The sequence below is a fragment of the Sus scrofa genome, chromosome 6, assembly GCF_000003025.6.
Source record: "Sus scrofa isolate TJ Tabasco breed Duroc chromosome 6, Sscrofa11.1, whole genome shotgun sequence".
Lineage (NCBI taxonomy): Eukaryota > Metazoa > Chordata > Mammalia > Artiodactyla > Suidae > Sus > Sus scrofa.
In genome coordinates this window covers 88,968,661-88,987,069 of record NC_010448.4, presented here as the reverse complement: position 1 = coordinate 88,987,069, position 18,409 = coordinate 88,968,661, and the positions used below count along the sequence as shown (strand labels likewise).

Sequence of the window (18,409 nt, the reverse complement as noted above, 5' to 3'; positions counted from 1 at the left end):
CGCGCGGGAGTAGTAGAAGTGCACCCGCCCGGGGTCACGTGAGAGGTTTAGTCCGCACGCTTTTGGGGGCAGCCATTTTCGTGAAGGGTGTTAAGCTAGCGACCCCTTCAAAGTAGTACTTTAGATGGGAAAATGTAGGATGCTTCCGGGTCTAGTTATCTATTGTGGGGCTAGGCGGCAAGAAAAGGCCTCTATCATTCAGATCGAAAGGTGTCTAATTCGTGTCCCTTATTCCACGTCCTCCAAATTATTTGTTTCCTTAGTCGTAGGAAGAACTATTAAGCAAGAGCAGAAAGTGGGTCCTTCGACTTTTAATGATGTGCTCCAAACCCTGGGACACAGAACGGAAGTCTAGAAGGATTAAGTACCTCCCAGGGAATGGAGCCCTGGTCCTTTAAGGGTGTGCCAAGGGGCGGAGTCTAGAGCGGAAGTTATAAGTCAGGGCCGAAGTCCAGCTGAAGAAGGGCGGAAGCTGAGTTTGGGTCCAAAAGCACAATCATGGCGCTGGAAGGGGAAGATTTTAGAGATTACAATTTGACTGAGGAGCAGAAGGCGATCAAGGCCAAGTATCCTCCAGTCAATCGGAAGTACGAGTGTGAGTAGGTGTCTCACTTCTCTCATTACCTGGGGCTTCTGGCCTCGCCTTCCACTTTGTCCCCTACGGTACTTCCGGCACGTTCCCTTTTAGCCCTGTTTGTCTCTTCTGTGCTTGTCCCGCGGATGCTGAAGGGAAAAGCCACCCGGTCTGAATCGGAAATCTGGGCTTCCACATTTAGTCTTTTGAACTTTTTCTACGTGTGCCTATTCACGCTTACTTTGTGGGAATTTTATTGGTGTATTAATTCTAAACACAACCGTGTTTTCAAGCGTTTGCGGAGTTGTCGTCTCCTAAGAGTGTGGCTAGGTTAGGGGACTGAAAGCTCTCAGTAGGGAACTTCTAACTTGGTGTTTTACCTGTATCGTGTTAGTAAAAAGACCTGGTTTTGCCATATTTAGTTAAGTGACTTTAGGCAAATCACATAACCTTTCTTTGCATTCAGTTCCTTCATGTGAGGGATAATTGAGATAAAAATAAATGTGAAAGTGTAGTGCAGACTCTGAAGTTCTATATAAACCTTAAGCTATCATCCCTAAAGGTGGCTGTGGTCTGGGAAGGACTAATCTGACTCTAATATCCCTGCTTAAAATATTTCATTAAATTCCCCTTGTCTTCAGTATAGAATCCAACTATTTACCATAGCTTACTAGGCTTAGTTCTTTCTGGACCCTGTATGTCTCCCTACGCTCATTTTTCTCTCACTTAGCAATTTTTAAAAATTACTTTTAATAAGTTCTATACATGATGCCAAATTCAAAAAGTACAGGGAGTTCCCACTGTGGTACAGTGGGTTAAGAATCTGACTGAAGTGACTCAGGTTGCTCTGGACGTGCAGGTTGGATCCCCAGCCCAGTGCAGTGTGGAAACCAATCCGACTAGGAACCATGAGGTTGCAGAGTCAATCTCTGGCCTGGGAACTTCCAGCCCAGATTTCTAGCCACCTAGTCTTTGTCTCCAGATCAGCCATTCTTAACATTTTCTTATATGTACATGTAGAGATGGACATTTAGTTTAGTTAACCACTTTCTAATTGATGGACATTTATGTTTTTATTCTTTTACAATTGGAAACAATGCAGCAGTGAGTATACTTGTACATCCATTGCTTGGCACCTGTGCAAGTATATCTGTGGAATAAATTTCCAAAAGTTACATTGTTTTGTCAAAAGGCAACTGCTTTTTTTTTTTTTTTTGCCCTCCCCTCCAGCCTGTGGAAGTCCCTGAATCAGGGACTGAACCTGAGCTACAGCAGCAGCCCAAGCTGCTGCAGTGACAATGCAGGATCCTTAATCTGCTGAGCCACAAGGGAGCTCCTGCATTTTTAACTTCAGCAGTTATTGCCAAATAGCTCTCCATTGAAGTTGTGCCTGTTTATACTCTCCCCAGCATCTTTTCTCATACTTTTGCCAGTTTACTGTTACCATACTTTTTGGTCTTTTCCAGTTTGTTGAGTGTCTTGTTACACTAATTGCATTTTTCTCACTATGAGTGAGGTGGAACATATTTTCGTATGTTTGGAGCTATTTGTGTTTCCTTTTCTGATATGTATATTCTTTTTTTTTTCCTTTTTTTTGCTTTTTTTATTAGGGCTGCACTCGCAACATATGGAGGTTCCCAGGCTAGGGGTTGAGTCCAAGCTACAGCTGCCAGCGTACACCACAACCACAGCAATGCAGGATCTGAGCCATGTCTACAACCTACACCACAGCTCATGGCAATGCTGGATCCTTAACCCACTGAGTGAGGCTAGGGATTGAACCCGAAACCTCATGGTTCCTAGTCGGATTCGTTTCCATTGCACCACAACAGGTACTCCTATATTCATATTTTTTAATCCATTCTTCTACTGGGTTGTTGGTCTTTTTTACTATGTAGAAATGTACTTTTTAAATTTTTTTTGGTTTCACGTGTGGCAGAGGAAATTCCAGGGCCAGGGATCAAACTGGTGCCATAGCTGCAGCCTGAACCACGGCAGAGATAACTGCTGGATCCTTAACCCACTGTGCCACAAAGAAACTCCTATTACCCATTTTTATAGCTTCTGTGATGTCATACTTAGGCCTTGCCTACTCTGAGGTTGTAAACTAATTCTCCCATGTTTCCTTCTAGTATAATATTCCTATCTGTATAATTCAATGAACTAATTTTTTTCCTAATGTAACACAGTCAGGCATACATAAAATCTGTTCGGAGCACAAGATAGCACAGTGGATTTTAATGTTACAGAGTATGAAAAGTTCACTGTTAGAGCTTCAAATTCCACATTGCAAATAACCTTTAAAAAACTACCATGTTTCTAGTTTTGGGGTAGTAGCAAGGAAGACTATACAGTTTTTGTTTCTCTCTCCACTTCAGCTGTACTGCTCCTGTACATTTTTTATTAAGCTGCTAAAATACTCTTTTCCTTCTACCTCCTGCATATATATCTGTCACATTGGGTTTTATTTATGTACTTTAACTAAACTGTCATATTGCAACACATTGAAAAGTCAGACATTATAAATATTCGCAGGAGTTCCCATTGTGGCTTAGTGGAAACAAATCTGACTAGTATCCCTGAGGATATGGGTTCAATCCTTGGCCTCGATCAGTGGGTTAAGGATCCAACAATGCCTTGAGCTTGTTGTAGGTTGCAGATGAGGCTTGGATCTTGGGTTTCTGTGGCTGTGGTGTAGGCTGGCAGCTGTAGCTCTGATTTGACCCCTAGCCTGGGAACTTCCATATACTGCACCTCTGGCCCTTAAAAAAATTTTTTCTTTTTGCAGAGATGCTGAACAGTGCCACTCTTCTCACTAAACTTTTTGAAAAATACAGGGTTTTTTTTTAAATTAAAATATGTAATTTATGTTATACTATGAGCTTATTTTTATTTTATTTTTAATTTTTTTTTTTTTGTCTTTTCTAAGACCACACCAGTGGAATATGGAAGTTCCCAGGCTAGGGGTCTAATTGGAGCTGTAGCCACCAGCCTATGCCAGAGCCACAGCAACGTGGGATCGAGCCACTTCTGCAAACTACATCATCGCTCATGGCAACGCCAGATCCTCAACCCACTGATCAAGGCCAGGGATTGAACCCACAATCTCATGGTTCCTAGTCGGATTTGTTAACCACTGAGCCACGACGGGAACGCCAATGAGCTTACTTTTCAATGAATGAATAAGTAGTTAAATTTTTTTTTTTTTTTTTTTTTTTGTCTTTTTGTCTTTTGTTGTTGTTGCTATTTCTTGGGCCGCTCCCGCGGCATATGGAGGTTCCCAGGCTAGGGGTTGAATTGGAGCTGTAGCCACCGGCCTACGCCAGAGCCACAGCAACGCGGGATCCCAGCCGCGTCTGCAACCTACACCACAGCTCACGGCAACGCCGGATCGTTAACCCACTGAGCAAGGGCAGGGACCGAACCCGCAACCTCATGATTCCTAGTCGGATTCGTTAACCACTGCGCCACGACGGGAACTCCTAAATTTTTTTTTTTTTCAGCTAAAATTTCTAGTATGGGAGTTCCCTTCGGGCTCAGTGGTTAACGAATCTGACTAGGAACCATGGGGTTGCGGGTTCAATCCCTGGCCTCGCTCAGTGGGTTGGGGATCCAGTGTTGCCGTGAGCTGTGGTGTAGGTTGCAGACGCAGCTTGGATCCCGCATTGCTGTGGCTCTGGTGGCTACAGCTCCGATTAGACCCCTAGCCTGGGGACCTCCATATGCTGCAGGAGCTGCCCTAGAAAAGGCAAAAAGACAAAAAAAAAAAAAAAAATTTCTAGTATGGTTAAAATTGCCAGATAGAACCCATATAAACAAAAGCTCTTTGGTGTCCTCGATAATTTTTAAGAGAGTAAAGGCTTCCTGAGACAAAAAATTTGAGAACCACTGCTCTGTAGCAGTCTGTCATTGTCTTTTTAAATTGTCTTTTTAAAAATTGAGGTATAGGAGTTCCCATCGTGGAACCATGAGATTGCGGGTTTGATCTCTGGCCTCACTCAGTGGGTTAAGGATTCAGCACTGCTGTGCAGGTCGCAGATGTGGCTCAGATCTGGTGCTGTGGCTCTGGCGTAGGCTGGCAGCTGTAGCTTTGATTCGACCCCTAGCCTGGGAACCTCCGTGTGCCTTGGGTGCAGCCCTAAAAAGTAAAAAAAAAAAAAAAAAAAAAAAAAAAAAGAGAGGGATAATTTACATATAGTAAAAGCACTCACATCTTAAGTGTAAAGTCCAGTGAGTTTTGATAAACAGATACATCTGTGTAACCAACACTCCAGCCATGCTCTAGAACATTTCCATGTCCTAGAAAGTTCTCCTTTCCATTCAGTCCCGTGCCCCTTTGCCTTGAGGCAAGTACTGCTCTGACTTCTATCACCATAACTTGCTTTTGTCTGTTTTAGAGTTTCGAATAAGTGGAACTACTCCGTATAGATTCTTCTTTGTCTTTACTCAGTATCAGAGATAAATACACCTAGGCGTTCCCTGGTGGTGCAGTGGGTTAAGGGGTTACCACTGCTGTGGCTTGGGTGGCTGCTGCTGTGGCCCAGGAACTCTTGCTTGCTTCAGGCCTGGCCAATAAAAAAAAGAGAGAAGATTAACACAGACATTAAAGTGTTTAGTGGAGTTTATTCAGTAACTACTGACAGTAAAGGAAAGAGCCGAGCTCTTTGGATTTGTGCAAAGGTGATTGGGTCTTTTAAGGGGGCAATGAGGGACGAAGTGAGAGCAGGAGGGCTTAGTAGAGACCAGGAAGTGAAAAATTACCAGAGCTTGGTCAGTGTAAAGTCGATTAGGCCAGTAGTGGTTGCTAGCAGGCAGTTATCTAAGTTAGGATTCTGTCCTCCCACAGAGACTGGGAGTCCTTCCCGATGAGTACATTTCAAAGGAATGGCCTCCAGTCCTTGAAAAAGACACTTCTCCCTTTCTCCAAACTGATAAATATTCACAACCATAAGCCCTTTTTAGTAAATTCCCCAAGAAGGGGAGGTCAATGGCCTATTGTCAGGTGCTGACTAGAACAGACAGTAAATTCTCCTGCCTTGTAGAGCTTTCTCTGGCAGGCATTGCAGTGGCACCAGGGTGATCCTAGGAACACAGCCTTAAGCTACTAGAAGTCCTGCTAAAGTTTGGTCAAGTCTTCAGTGCAGGGGGTTTGGATGGAGTTATTATCTGCTGAGAGTTGTCCTGTTTTCGTTTTTTGGCCGTGTCCTTGGTAGAAGTTCCCAGCCCAGGGATTGATCTCGAGCCACAGTAGTGGCAATGTTGGATCCTTAACTGCTAGCCCACCAGCTACTCCTTCACTGAAAGTTTTTGAGATTTATGTAAATGAATGTATCAGTAGTTCATGCCTTTTTTTTTTTTTTTTTTCCTTTACAGTAGAAGGAAGGATTTTTTTTTTTATTATTTGCAACAAGTGAGGAGAACATTGATTGGGGATCTTTCCCAAAGTTCTTACTTCTTTATTGCTGAGTAGTGTTGTGTTATATGCCTCAGTTTATCTGTTCTCCTGACAGACATTGGGTTTTTAATTTGGGAGAGTAAAATTGCTGTGAACATTATGCTGTTTTTTTTTTCCCCTTCTGTTTTTTAGGGCTACGCCTGTGGCATATGGAAGTTCCCAGGCTAGGGATTGAATCAGAGCTACAGCTGCCAGCCTACACCAGAGTCAATAGCAGTGCCAGAACCGAGCTGCATCTGTGACCTACACCACCGCTCATGGCAATGCCAGATCCTTAACCCACTCTCCACAGCAGGAACTCCCTCAGCCCACATTTTGTTTTTCCTCAGAGATGATGATTGTTATTCCTGTTGATAATGATCTAGAGTTATTTTTCTGTGATTTTTTTTCGCTTTTTTTTTTTTTTGTCTTTTTGCTATTTCTTGGGCCGCTCCTGCAGCATATGGAGGTTCCCAGGCTAGGGGTCGAATTGGAGCTGTAGCTGCCAGCCTACGCCAGAGCCACAGCAACTCGGGACCTGAGCCGCGTCTGCAACCTATACCACAGCTCACGGCAACGCTGGATCGTTAACCCACTGAGCAAGGGCAGGGACCGAACCCGCAACCTCATGGTTCCTAGTCGGATTCGTTAACCACTGTGCCACGACGGGAACTCCTTTTTTCGCTTTTTATGGCTGCATCTGTGGCATATGGAAATTCCCAGGCCAGGGGTTGAATCAGAGCTGCAGCTGCCTGCCTACACCACTGCCACAGCACATGGAATCTGAGGTGCATCTGCGACCTACACCACAGTTCACGGCAACGCCAGATCCTTAACCCACTGAGGGGAGCCAGGGATCGAACCTGCATCCTTATGAATACCAGTCAGATTAATTACTGCTGAGCCACAATGGGAATTCTTACTTTCCTGTGATTTTTAGGTTTAGTTATTTATAAGTATTTTTCTCTCTCTCCCTCAGATTTGGATCATACAGCGGATGTTCAGTGAGTATACCTGGAGTTTATGCCTTTGACATCATATGGTTAAACTCCGAAGGCTAACGTTTTAATCTTGATGTCCCTAGTTTTAATTTTTCTCCTATTTTGGTTCCTTTAGAACATGAAAATGGTGTCTTTAATACTACTTGGTTTCAGTGTCCTGAAATTGATTGAGGCCTTAGGTTTTGTGTTTATCATGTTGATTTTATTTTGACTTTGCTGTCAGGTTTTCCCTGTTGCAGTGAATTATTTTACACAGAGCATGAATGTATTTCTTTAGGTTACATGCCTGGGGAGATACTCTGGAGGAAGCATTTGAGCAATGTGCAATGGCCATGTTTGGTTACATGACAGATACTGGAACGGTGGAGCCCCTCCAAACAATGGAAGTAGAAACCCAAGGTAACCAATATATTCACAAGGAAGAAATTGTTATACAAATGTTCAGTATTTACATAATTTCATTACATGTTCACAGGAAGAACAAAATTGATTATGAGCCTGTTCTTTCAGCTAGCCTAAACAATTCCTTGTGCTGTTGAATTCAAATGAATTTTTAGAGACAAAAATTATTAAACATACTTTTATGATTCTTTTTGATTCTGCATAGGAGATGACTTACAGTCTCTTCTGTTTCACTTTTTGGATGAATGGCTTTATAAATTCAGTGCTGATGAATTCTTCATACCACGGGTAAGCAAAAATTCTTCTTTTTTACTGAGCAAATGGGTTCTTAGTCTATATTTTAGAATGAAACTAGTGATTTAAAATAGAACAGGTGGAGTTCCTGCTATGGCACAATGGGTTAAGGACCTGGTATTACCACAGCTGTGGTGTAGGTTGCAGCTGCAGCTTGGATTTGATCCCTGGCTCAGGAACTTCCATGTGCCATGGTGCAGCTAAAAAAGGAAAAAAAAAAGAAGACCATGTGAGGAGTTCCTGCTGTGGGATCTTGGGAGCACCAGGATGCAGGTTCAGTCCCCAGCCCAGCACAGTGGGTTGGGCATCCATCGTTGCCACAGCAATGGCTGGGTTGCAGCTCTGGCTCAGATCTGATCCCTGGCATGCAGGGCAGGCAGAAAAGAAAAAAAAAAAAGAATATTTGGGGGGAAAATAAAAGGAGTTGCCGAGTGGCTCAGGGGGTTAGGATCCAGTGTTGTCACTGCAGGGGCTTGGGTTGCTGCTGTGGCATGGGTTCGATCCTTGGCCTGGGAATTTCCACATGCCATGGGTGTGACCTAATAATAACAATAATAATAATAATAATAAAAAGAAATGTTATATATGATGCAAAACCAAGGCATACAGATATACAAGATAATGATTTGCAGAAATTATAATGACTATAGGCACTTCTTTCTTTTTTTTTTTTTTTTTTTTTGAGATTGGCTCTGGCGTTCTGCACTGACTCTAATACTCTAATCCTTATTCTTTTTTTTTTTTTTTTTTTTTTTTTTTTTTGGCTTTTTAGGACCGCGCCTACAGCATATGGAGGTTCCCAGGCTAGGGGTCGAATCGGAGCAGCAGCTGCCTGCCCATACCACAGCCAGAGCAACATGGATCCAAGCCGCGTCTGCAACCTATACCACAGCTCACAGCAATGGCGGATCCTTAACCCACTGAGCGAGGCCAGGGATCGAACCTGCATCCTCATGGATACCAGTTAGATTCATTTCCGCTGCGCCAGAACAGGAACTCCCGGCACTTCTTGATTAACCTGAGTTTGCCTATGTATGTGCATTCTGTATTTATTTTTTATTTTATTTTTTTGGTCTTTTTGCCTTTTCTAGGGCCACTCCCTCGGCATATGGAGGTTCCCAGGCTAGGGGTCTAATCAGAGCTGTAGCCACTGGCCTATATCACAGGCACAGCAATGCCAGATCCGAGCCGCATCTGCGACCTACACCACAGCTCATGGCAATGCCGGATCCTTAACCCACTGAACGAGGCCAGGGATCGAACCCACAACCTCATGGTTCCTAGTCGGATTTGTTAACCACTGATCCACGATGGGAACTCCCATTCTGTATTTAGATCTCTTTATTATGTACATGTCACTTATCAGACTTGTGTGACAAGAAGGTACCTTATGTCTTCACTTTCTCCATTTGCACTTTTTATGTCTCCCAAGTTTGAGCTATATTTATGTCCATCCATATGTTCTTTTTGTCTCATTTGAAATTTTGCAGCTCTGCCATGTTGGCCTAAGTTTAAAAATCAGTACATTTGGTTTAACTTAATGTGAAAAAGGAAAAGCCAAATGGAGACTACTTGTTGCCATCAACCTCTAGAAGGGAACACCTCTCCAAGATTCTTGTTATCTAACACATATGGCCTTCCTTGCTTCCATAATTCCTCCATTCTCTCCCTTACCAGCTCCACTACATATATTCTTCCAACTGGGTCATTTGTCTTACAGAGCTCAAGTGCCTATAATATTATATAAAAATAGGCTGAGAGCTTTGTCAACTATAAATAAAGCTGGAAAAGAAAAAAAAAACAACCGACCCAGAGTGACTGAAATCCTATATCATCCTACCCTATGTATTTTATTTTTAAGGGCCGAATCTGTGGCATATGGAAGTTCCCAGGCTAGGGGTCAAGTCAGAGCTGCAGCCCCAGCAGCGCCAGATCCAAGCCACACCTTCGACCTACACTATAGCTTGCAGCAATCCCGGGTCCTTTACCTTTGAGCGAGGCCAGGGATCAAACCTGCATCCTCATGAATACTAGTCGGGTTCTTAACCTGCTGAAGTGCAATGGGCACTGCTCCTCTAATGTATCTTATAGAAAAATTCTTTCGATTCATATTTTTAGATGGTGTATTTTCAAGAATACCTCCCTTGACTGTAAAAAAAAACCCTTATTTCCTTGAAATATATAGTTTTTCTATTTTAGTTAACATTTAATTTTCTTTGCTGCAGAGAAGTCATATGCTATTATCTCAAAAAAGTGATAACCTAGACATGTTTCTGTAAGTGATCTGTTATGAACATATATTAGAATTAACAATTTTTTTTCCTTCTTTAGGAAGTGAAAGTACTTAATATTGATCAAAGAAATTTCAAATTACGGTCAATTGGGTAAGTTTTGAAAACCTTTTAAATAGCAGGTCATGAAAGATGTTAAGTTATATTTTTCCCTGAATTCAGTGGGCAGGAAGAAAAGCAGAAATGTTAAGTCAGAAGACCAGTTGCATCCCAGTAGGGTTTTGCAGATTAAGCTTTGTGAGACACCAAGGAGTGAGGGTTCACCTCAGCTTTGGAGGACCAGAAACTTGTTAGAACAAAGTTGATTTGGGTTTTTACACTGGATTCCCAGTTTGTTAAGTTTTAGTACAAAAAAACATATATCAGTGCTAGATGGCGCAGAGATTTGCATAAAGCCTAGCTTGGTCACGGGAAACGCTGATGCATCTTTTTTTTTTTTTTTTTTTTTTTTTGTCTTTTTAGGGCCGCATCCATGGCATGTGGATGTTTCCAAGCTAGGGGTCAAATTGGAGCTGCAGTTGCCAGCCTACACCACAGCCACAGCAACACCAGATCCGAGCTGCATCTGCGACCTACACTATAGCTCACGGCAATGCTGGATCTTTAACCCACTGAGCGAGGCCAGGAATCAAACCCTGGTCCTTGTTGGGTTTGTTACCACTGAGCCACAATGGGAACTCTACTAGTTGGGTTCCTAACCCAGTGGGCCACAGTGGCAACTCTCATCCTTTCATACAGATCCTCACACTTGGACTCCATTCAAACCAGTTCATTCTCTTAACAAATTATACTTTTCCTTCCAGTGCTTGCAAACACTTAATCAAGGGCACTCTGATTGGATTTGGTGTTTTCCAGTTTTTTTCAGTCATTTAATGATATCTTTTAGGTTATTTCTTTTCTTTTTTTTAATATTCTTTTAGGTTATTATTATTTTTTGTCTTTTAAGGGCCACACCCACAGAACATGGAGGTTCCCAGGCTAGGGGTCGAATCGGAGCCACAACTGCCAGCCTACTCCACAGCCACAGCCATAGCAATGCCGATCCGAGCCGTGTCTGCAGCCTACGCCACAGCTCATGCCAACACAGGATCCTTAACCTGCTGAGCAAGGCCAGGGATCGAACCTGCATCCTCATGGATACTAGTCAGATTCATTAACCACTGAGCCACGACAGGAACTCCCCACTTTAGGGTTATTATCTAAAGGATATCTTTTCCATTTTATGTTGATTTTTTTTTTGTTTGTTTATTTATCCAGTGAGATCTTATATTATTTCCTTCTCCTTTTTTTATGGCTAAGAAAACAGGCGTGTCCTAGGGTACTTGGCTAATAAATAGTTGAACAGAATTTTAAACATTGCTCTTTCTAACACTGCTACTGCTTCTGCACCTGTGATCTTCAGCCACATTAGTGTAGGAGGGAGAGAGGTTACTCATCCCAAGTTCTAGGAGAGTCCCTTTCCAGGGCCTTCCATATACGGACCATTTTTTGAAAAGTTATAAAATACAAACCAAGTTCAGACAGTATTATACAATCTTGTATTTTGCTCTTAGGTGCTCAGACCTTTTTTCTCCAATGGGAGGTATTACTTACTTAGTTCTATACCCATGAGTACAGTGAACATTTTGAACATGCTACTCTGTTATGAACCAGTATCCATTAAACAATGTTTATTGAGGGAGTTCCCATTGTGGCTTAGTGGTAATGAACCCAACGAGTATCCATGAGGATGCAGGTTCAATCCCTGGCCTTGCTCAGTGGGTGAAGGATCCAATGTTGCCATGAGCTGTGGTGTAGGCCCGCAGTTGCAGCTCCAATTCGACCCCTAGCCTGGGAACTTCCATATGCCGAGAGTGTGGCCTTTGAAAGAAAAAAATAAAATAAATAAACAATGTTTATGGAGAATCTACCTATGTCCACTGCACTAGGACACCTTTTTTAAGAGCAGCCATCTTTGTTAAGACGTCAGTTACTTTAGTCCCTCAACAGCTGTATCTGCTGATGGTCAAAGTGAAATGTGTAGCTCCCTTCCCCTCCATCTCTTTTAGCTTTCTCGTATCTTAACCACATTTACATGGCTTCTTTTAAAATAAGGAAAGAGAGAACAAATATTAAATCTTGAAAATCTTAAGCATGTTTTACTTTTTCTTCTCAAGGTGGGGAGAAGAATTCTCATTGTCCAAGCACCCTCAGGTACGTTTTTAAATCCAGCCATTCGTAGCATTTTTTACTCTTCTTACCGTAAAATCAGTATATGTGCCAGTTAACTTACTAGTTCTAAGACGGGGGTGTAAAGTCCTACATTTTTCTCAGACTTCGCTTACCTCTCCAGACATATTCGTTAAAACTCTTTGATTTCGTGCATCTGATTTGGAGGATTAGGAGTTAGCACTTGGGTTATGGGATTCGGTTTTTTACAGAGTACTGTGGGGCTTGAAACTCCCTTTGCCTTTTTGAACATTGATAACTTCCCCTCCAATGAGGGAGTGGGCCTGGATGTTCTCTAAGGTGCCTTCTAGCTTTTGTTCATCTCCAGAGGCTGTATTTGCCAGCATGTGTGGCTTCACTCTGTAGCAGTCAAGTCTCTTGGAATAGGGGACAGGCAGTTTTGGGTTTTTTTTAATGTTTTATGCTTTGTGGGCAGAGAATGGTGGAAGAGCACCTACTTTTCTATTATGTTTAGCACCGAACAGCCATAGACAGCACATGAATGAATGAATGTGGTTGTATCCCAGTAAACCTTTTTTTTTTTTTTTTTTGTCTTTTTGCTATTTCTTGGGCCACTCCCTCGGCATATGGAGGTTCCCAGGCTAGGGGTCGAATTGGAGCTGTAGCCACCGGCCTACGCCAGAGCCACAGCAACATGGGCTCCGAGCCTCGTCTGCAACCTGCACCACAGCTCACGGCAACGCTGGATTGTTAACCCGCTGAGCAAGGCCAGGGATCAAACCCGCAACCTCATGGTTCCTAGTCGGATTCGTTAACCACTGCGCCACAACGGGAACTCCCCCAGTAAACCTTTTTTTAATGACCCCATCCCCCACCATTTAGAAAGGAAAAAATCATTCTTAGCCTATGAGGCTGTACAAAAATAAGTGGCAGGCCGGATTTGGCCTTTGATTTGTAGTTCACTGACCACTGTATTCAGTCCAAGGAGACCCAAATTAGGTGGAAGTGACTGGGAAATCCTGTTTGCTCCCAGTAGCTTAACCTGCTGAGCCACAACAGGAATCCCACAAATTATTTTTATAATACAAATGACACGGTGGAATCTTCTTTCTTTTTCTTTCTTTTTTTTTTTTTTTGACACACTGTCTTATTTTATTCAAATACCAGTCTGATCACACATGGTCCAAGAACACCAAAATAATAAACCAAATATAATGACATGTTAAAAGATTGGTCTTTAAACATCATAGCCAACAATGCCATTCTTGCCTGTGATCTCTCCGGCAGAAAACCACATCAACACCTCGGTGGTCAGCAAACCATTCAGCAGAGCTTCCTTAACTGTGAGCTGTTTGAAGCTACCAGTTTGAGCACTATTTTTTTTTTTTGTTGTCTTGTTTTTTGTTTTTAGGGCTGCACCCGCAGCATATAGAAGTTCCCAGGGTAGGGGTTGAATCAAAGCCACAGCAACGCCAGATCCTTAACCCACTGAGCGAGGCCAGGGATCGAACCCGCATCCTTATGGATACTAGTCGGGTTTGTTTCTGCTGCGCTATGGCAGGAACTCCTTGAGTTTGAGCACTATTGACTCTTATTCAGGCTCTGAATAGCTGTAGGGATCTCAGCAGGGGTTGGAGGAACCAGCTGCACCTTGGCATAGCACCAAAATGTGATACTTCTCTGTGAGGTTATGGACACACTGGGCCATGGATCTAAGAGCAAAAATCCAGTGCCGTGACTGGCTGGCTGAATGTCACCTGCCCGGAAGCGGAATTTTCTTCTTAAGTATATTATGTTTGAAATGCCTATTAGATATCTAAATGGATAGAGTTCCCTTGTGGCACAGGAGGTTAAGGAGCCAGCCATGTCCCTGGCCTGGGAATCTCCATATGCCATGGGCCTGGCTAAAAACAAAAAAGACTCCTAAATGGAGATGTTGGATAATAGGCATTTGTCTGTAGGATGAGTGTCTCAGGATGACCGCTGAGTTCCCAGGGTCCAGGATAGACTGTAAGGAAGAAGTCTGAGAAGGAGCCTTGAGCCAGACAGTGGGAAAGCTTTGTATTCCTGGATTCAGCCCATTTGATAAGTGAAAGAACTATGCCCAGAGAGGTCAGCAGCTTCCATATCCGGGTACAAACAAAGCCAGGACTATATAGAATGCTCCATCTCCTAAGTACTTTCTCTGCTGTGCACATCTGCCTCTCATTTTTATTGGATAAGTGGGTAGTACCATACTGATTGGGTAACTAATTGTTTCATGTGAGCTTTTCAGAGTAACATTAAAATTTTGACTTTATGCCAGTTGTTGTTAGAGTTAATGATTCTGATTGCAATGTCCTTTTTTTTCCCTGTTTGTTTTTTCTTTAACCCCAACTTTAGGGAACTGAAGTCAAAGCAATAACATATTCAGCAATGCAGGTTTATAATGAAGAGAAGCCAGAAGTTTTTGTGATCATTGACATTTAAGATAAAAAAGAAGAGACTCCTCTGAAGAATTTTTTTCCTCTTCCTTTTGAGAAGAAACCATGATATAAATTCTACAGTATCTGTTAAGATACATAGTTATACAGAACAGAAATTTTTTTTTTTCTGTCTTTTTGCCATTTCTTGGGCCACTCTCATGGCACATGGAGGTTCCCAGACTAGGGGTCGAATCGGAGCCACAGCCGCTGGCCTACATCAGAGCCACAGCAACGCGGGATCCCAGCCACATCTGCCATCCACACCACAGCTCACGGCAACGCTGGATCCCCAACCCACTGAGCAACACCAGGATCCAACCCGCAACCTCATGGTTCCTAGTTGGATTCATTAACCACTATGCCACGACGGGAACTCCCTAGAACAGAAATTTTTAACTTAAACCATGATTTTCATGGGAGTTCCTGTTGTGATACAGCAGAAAATGAGTCTGACTAGTGTCCATGGGAATGCGGGTTCAATCCCTGGCCTTGCTGTGGCTGTGGTGTAGTCTGGCAGCTGCAGCTCTGATTTAACCCCTTGCCTGGGAACTTCCATATGCTATGGGTGCAGCCCTAAAAAAATTTTTTTTTAAATGTAACTTTCAGAAATGGAAAATTAAGGTACAGTCTTGGTCTGTTACCCAAATATTTACATTCTAAAGAATTCTTCAGGTAACAAGTATGGCTCTTCAATTATTAATTTCCTGCTATAGCAGCAGGAGCCTTACACCCTTCCGATGGAATGCAAGTCCTCCAGAGCCTGGTCTTAAGAAAGATCATTGATGATAGAGCAGCCTGGGAGAACTGAAGCCCTTGTGCTCTTATCAAACGCAGTCTGAAAAAAAAGGAATTTGAGAAGTCCTACAACCAGGATTTTGCTTTTCTTCCAAATTGTTAAGACATATTTTCTATATGTACATTAGAAGAGGTTGTATTTAGATTGCCCTGTGGAAAAGGGCCATCCTATATTCCAGTTGGTTTTTTAAGATGAAATACTTATATTTGAACAATTGGAAGGCTTCTCTAGAAGGAACCCTGATTTGTTTTCTCTCACTTTTTTTTTTTTTTTTTGTCTTTTTAGGGCCACATGTGCAGCATATGCAGGTTCCTAGGCTAGGGGTTGAGTCAGAGCTGAAGCTGCTGGCCCACACCACAGCCACGGCAATGAAGGATCTGAGCCACACCACAGCTCACGGCAGCACCAGATCCTTAACCCACTAAGCAGTGCCAGGGATCGAACCTGAGTCCTCATGGATAATAGGTTTGTTTTCACTGAGTCGTGACGGGAACTCCCTCTCATGTTTTTTTAAGCACTGATGTATTGATACTTTCCAATTTTCCCATAAGAGAAAATTGATGCATATGCAAATGGGCCCTTCTTTCAAACATGTATATTTACCTACGTTATATGTACAAATATATTAGGTATGTACATGTATATAATACAAATGTTATCTATATATATAATATGTGTGTGTGTGTGTGTATGTATTGGGTGCTGGGGAACCACCAAGGAACTCCCTGTAATTTTGTATTAAAGCCAGTATATTTATATAGTTAGAAAAGAAAAGGAGAATTTTAAAAAATGTCTTTGTTCTTTCAAAATTACCTAAGCAGAGTTCCATTGTGGCTGAGCTGGTTAAGGATCCAGTGTTGTCACTGCTGTGGCATGGGTTGTTGTTGTGGCACGGGTTTGATCTCTGGCATGGGAACATCCACATGCCTCAGGTGCAGTCAAAAATAAATAGTATCAACTGTAATAAAAAAATAAAATTAAAAAAAAATTTTAAATGTATAGGAGTTCCCTCTGTGGCCCAACAGGATCGGTGGCATCTCTGTAGTGCCAGGGCACAGGTTCAAGCCTCTGCCAGGCACAGTGGGTTAAAGGATCTGGTGTTGCTGCAGTTGCAACTGACCGATGGCCTGGGAACTCCATATAGTTTGGTGCAGCCAAAAAAGAAGAACTATAAATAAATAAAAATTACTTAAGCTCTTCCTTTCCAAGGAGACAGGAGGCCAGGAAAACAACTTTAAACTGATCTGAACTTTTCAAAGTAGATAATGTTTTTTAAAAATGAAACTGCTGGGAATTCCCATTGTGGCTCAGTGGAGAAGAATCCGACTAGTATCCATGAGGATGCGGGTTTGATCCCTGGCCTCATGCAGTGGGTTGGGGATCTGGCGTTGCCGTGAACTGTGGTGTAGGTCACAGACTCCGCTCAGATCCTGCGTTGCTGTGGCTGTGGTATAGGCCAGCGGCTGTAGCTCCAATTTGACCCCTAGCCTGGGAGACTTCATATGCTGAGGGTGTGGCCCTAAAAAGAAAAAAAAAAGTGAAACTGCTTTCGTTTGATTTGCAGCATTATTCCATTCTCTATTCATTGACATTTTTTTCTTGTGATAGAAGAGTTTGCAAAGTTGCTGTTTTTTTCACACATACATGAAAAAAGATTGCCTCTGGATGGTGTCACATATCATGATGGTATGCCGAACTTGACCTAAAAGAAAGATTGTCTGTGAGCTTTCTAAGTGTTCTGAGCACTGCATTATTTTTCTCCAGCTGTTTAACAGAAAGTAAGGGTAATGAAGACTAGGCCAAAAGCCTATGGTTTGAGTAATTCTTTACATGAACACAGCGGGATCACTGAGGTAGCCCTCCTTCAACTTCCTAATTCTCAGGTACATTTTTTTTTTTTTTTTTTTTTTTTTTTTTTTTTTTTTTTTTTTTTTTTTTTTTTTTTTTTTTTTTTTTTTTTTTTTTTTTCTGCGCATTGGATTCCAGCTAGGTTGAATCAAGCTGTAGCCCCTACCCAGGCACCGCAGATCAGCCGTCTGCAACCTACCACACTCAGCACGGATCGTTAACTGAGCAGGCACACCGCCCTCATGTTTTCGATTCTTCCTGCGCACGACGGTCCTCAGTATTTTATACTTTTTTTTTTTTCTTTTTGTCTTTAGGGCCACACCCACGGCATATGGAAGTTCCTAGGCTAGGGGTCTAATTGGAGCTGTAGCCGCCAGCCTACACCAGAGCCACAGCAATGGCAGAACCGAGCCACATCTGCGACCTACACCACAGCTCATGGCAAAGCCAGATCCTTAACCCACTAGCAAGGCCAGGGATCGAACCCACAACCTCATGGTTCCTAGTCAGATTCATTTCTGCTGCGCCACGACAAATTCCTACATTTTATACATTTAAACTGTAGACCTCCAAGCAAAAAATGTCCAGAAGAACTTCTATCTTTTGCTAAGATGAATTTCCAGTCTGAGATGGGGTGGGGTTCTTTTTTTTTTTTAAAGAATTTGCAATTTATTTATTTATTTTTGTCTTTTTTGCCATTTCTTGGGCCGCTCCCGCGGCATATGGAGGTTCCCAGGCTAGGGGTCGAATCGGAGCTGCAGCCCCCAGCCTACGCCAGAGCCACAGCAACGCGGGATCCGAGCCGCATCTGCAACCTACACCACAGCTCATGGCAACGCCGGATCGTTAACCCACTGAGCAAGGGCAGGGATCGAACCCGCGACCTCATGGTTCCTAGTCAGATTCGTTAACCACTGCACCACGACGGGAACTCCGGGTTCTTTTTTTAAAGGACTCCTTTACATATCATGGGTTACTTGGGGGGTTGATTTTGAAAATGAACAACAGTGTATTGTGAGGTTAATGGGAGAGCTGAAGCCACAGTAAGACGAGCTCTTGAAATGTATTAAGTCAAGTAGGGTACAAACTTGATAGGAAAAAAAGCATAGCCATATCTCTTACCACCAGACCTCTA

At 42.7% G+C, this 18,409-nt stretch overlaps 1 protein-coding gene across 3 annotated transcripts; it reads left to right on the top strand.

Annotated features, from left to right (window-relative positions):
- ZBTB8OS (zinc finger and BTB domain containing 8 opposite strand) lies at nucleotides 71-16,097 on the top strand. 3 transcript variants are annotated; one of them, XM_005665186.3, is made up of 7 exons: nucleotides 71-595; nucleotides 6,988-7,012; nucleotides 7,287-7,408; nucleotides 7,617-7,699; nucleotides 10,037-10,089; nucleotides 12,153-12,189; nucleotides 14,548-16,097. In XM_005665186.3, the coding sequence occupies exons 1-7, from the start codon at nucleotides 499-501 to the stop codon at nucleotides 14,632-14,634; spliced, it is 504 nt and encodes a 167-aa protein (XP_005665243.2). In that variant the 5' UTR covers nucleotides 71-498; the 3' UTR covers nucleotides 14,635-16,097. The 3 variants fall into 3 exon arrangements, with proteins under 3 accessions (XP_005665243.2, XP_020951472.1, XP_020951473.1); XM_021095814.1 differs by having other exon boundaries at nucleotides 449-599; XM_021095813.1 differs by lacking the exon at nucleotides 6,988-7,012 and having other exon boundaries at nucleotides 80-599.

Bases quoted from the DNA above. Each gene is read 5' to 3' on its own strand.
- ZBTB8OS (XM_005665186.3), top strand. From the start codon at position 499: ATGGCGCTGGAAGGGGAAGATTTTAGAGATTACAATTTGACTGAGGAG. The intron at 7,700-10,036 runs GTAAGCAAAAAT...TTCCTTCTTTAG, and splicing joins ATGAATTCTTCATACCACGG to GAAGTGAAAGTACTTAATAT. The intron at 12,190-14,547 runs GTACGTTTTTAA...CCCCAACTTTAG, and splicing joins CATTGTCCAAGCACCCTCAG to GGAACTGAAGTCAAAGCAAT.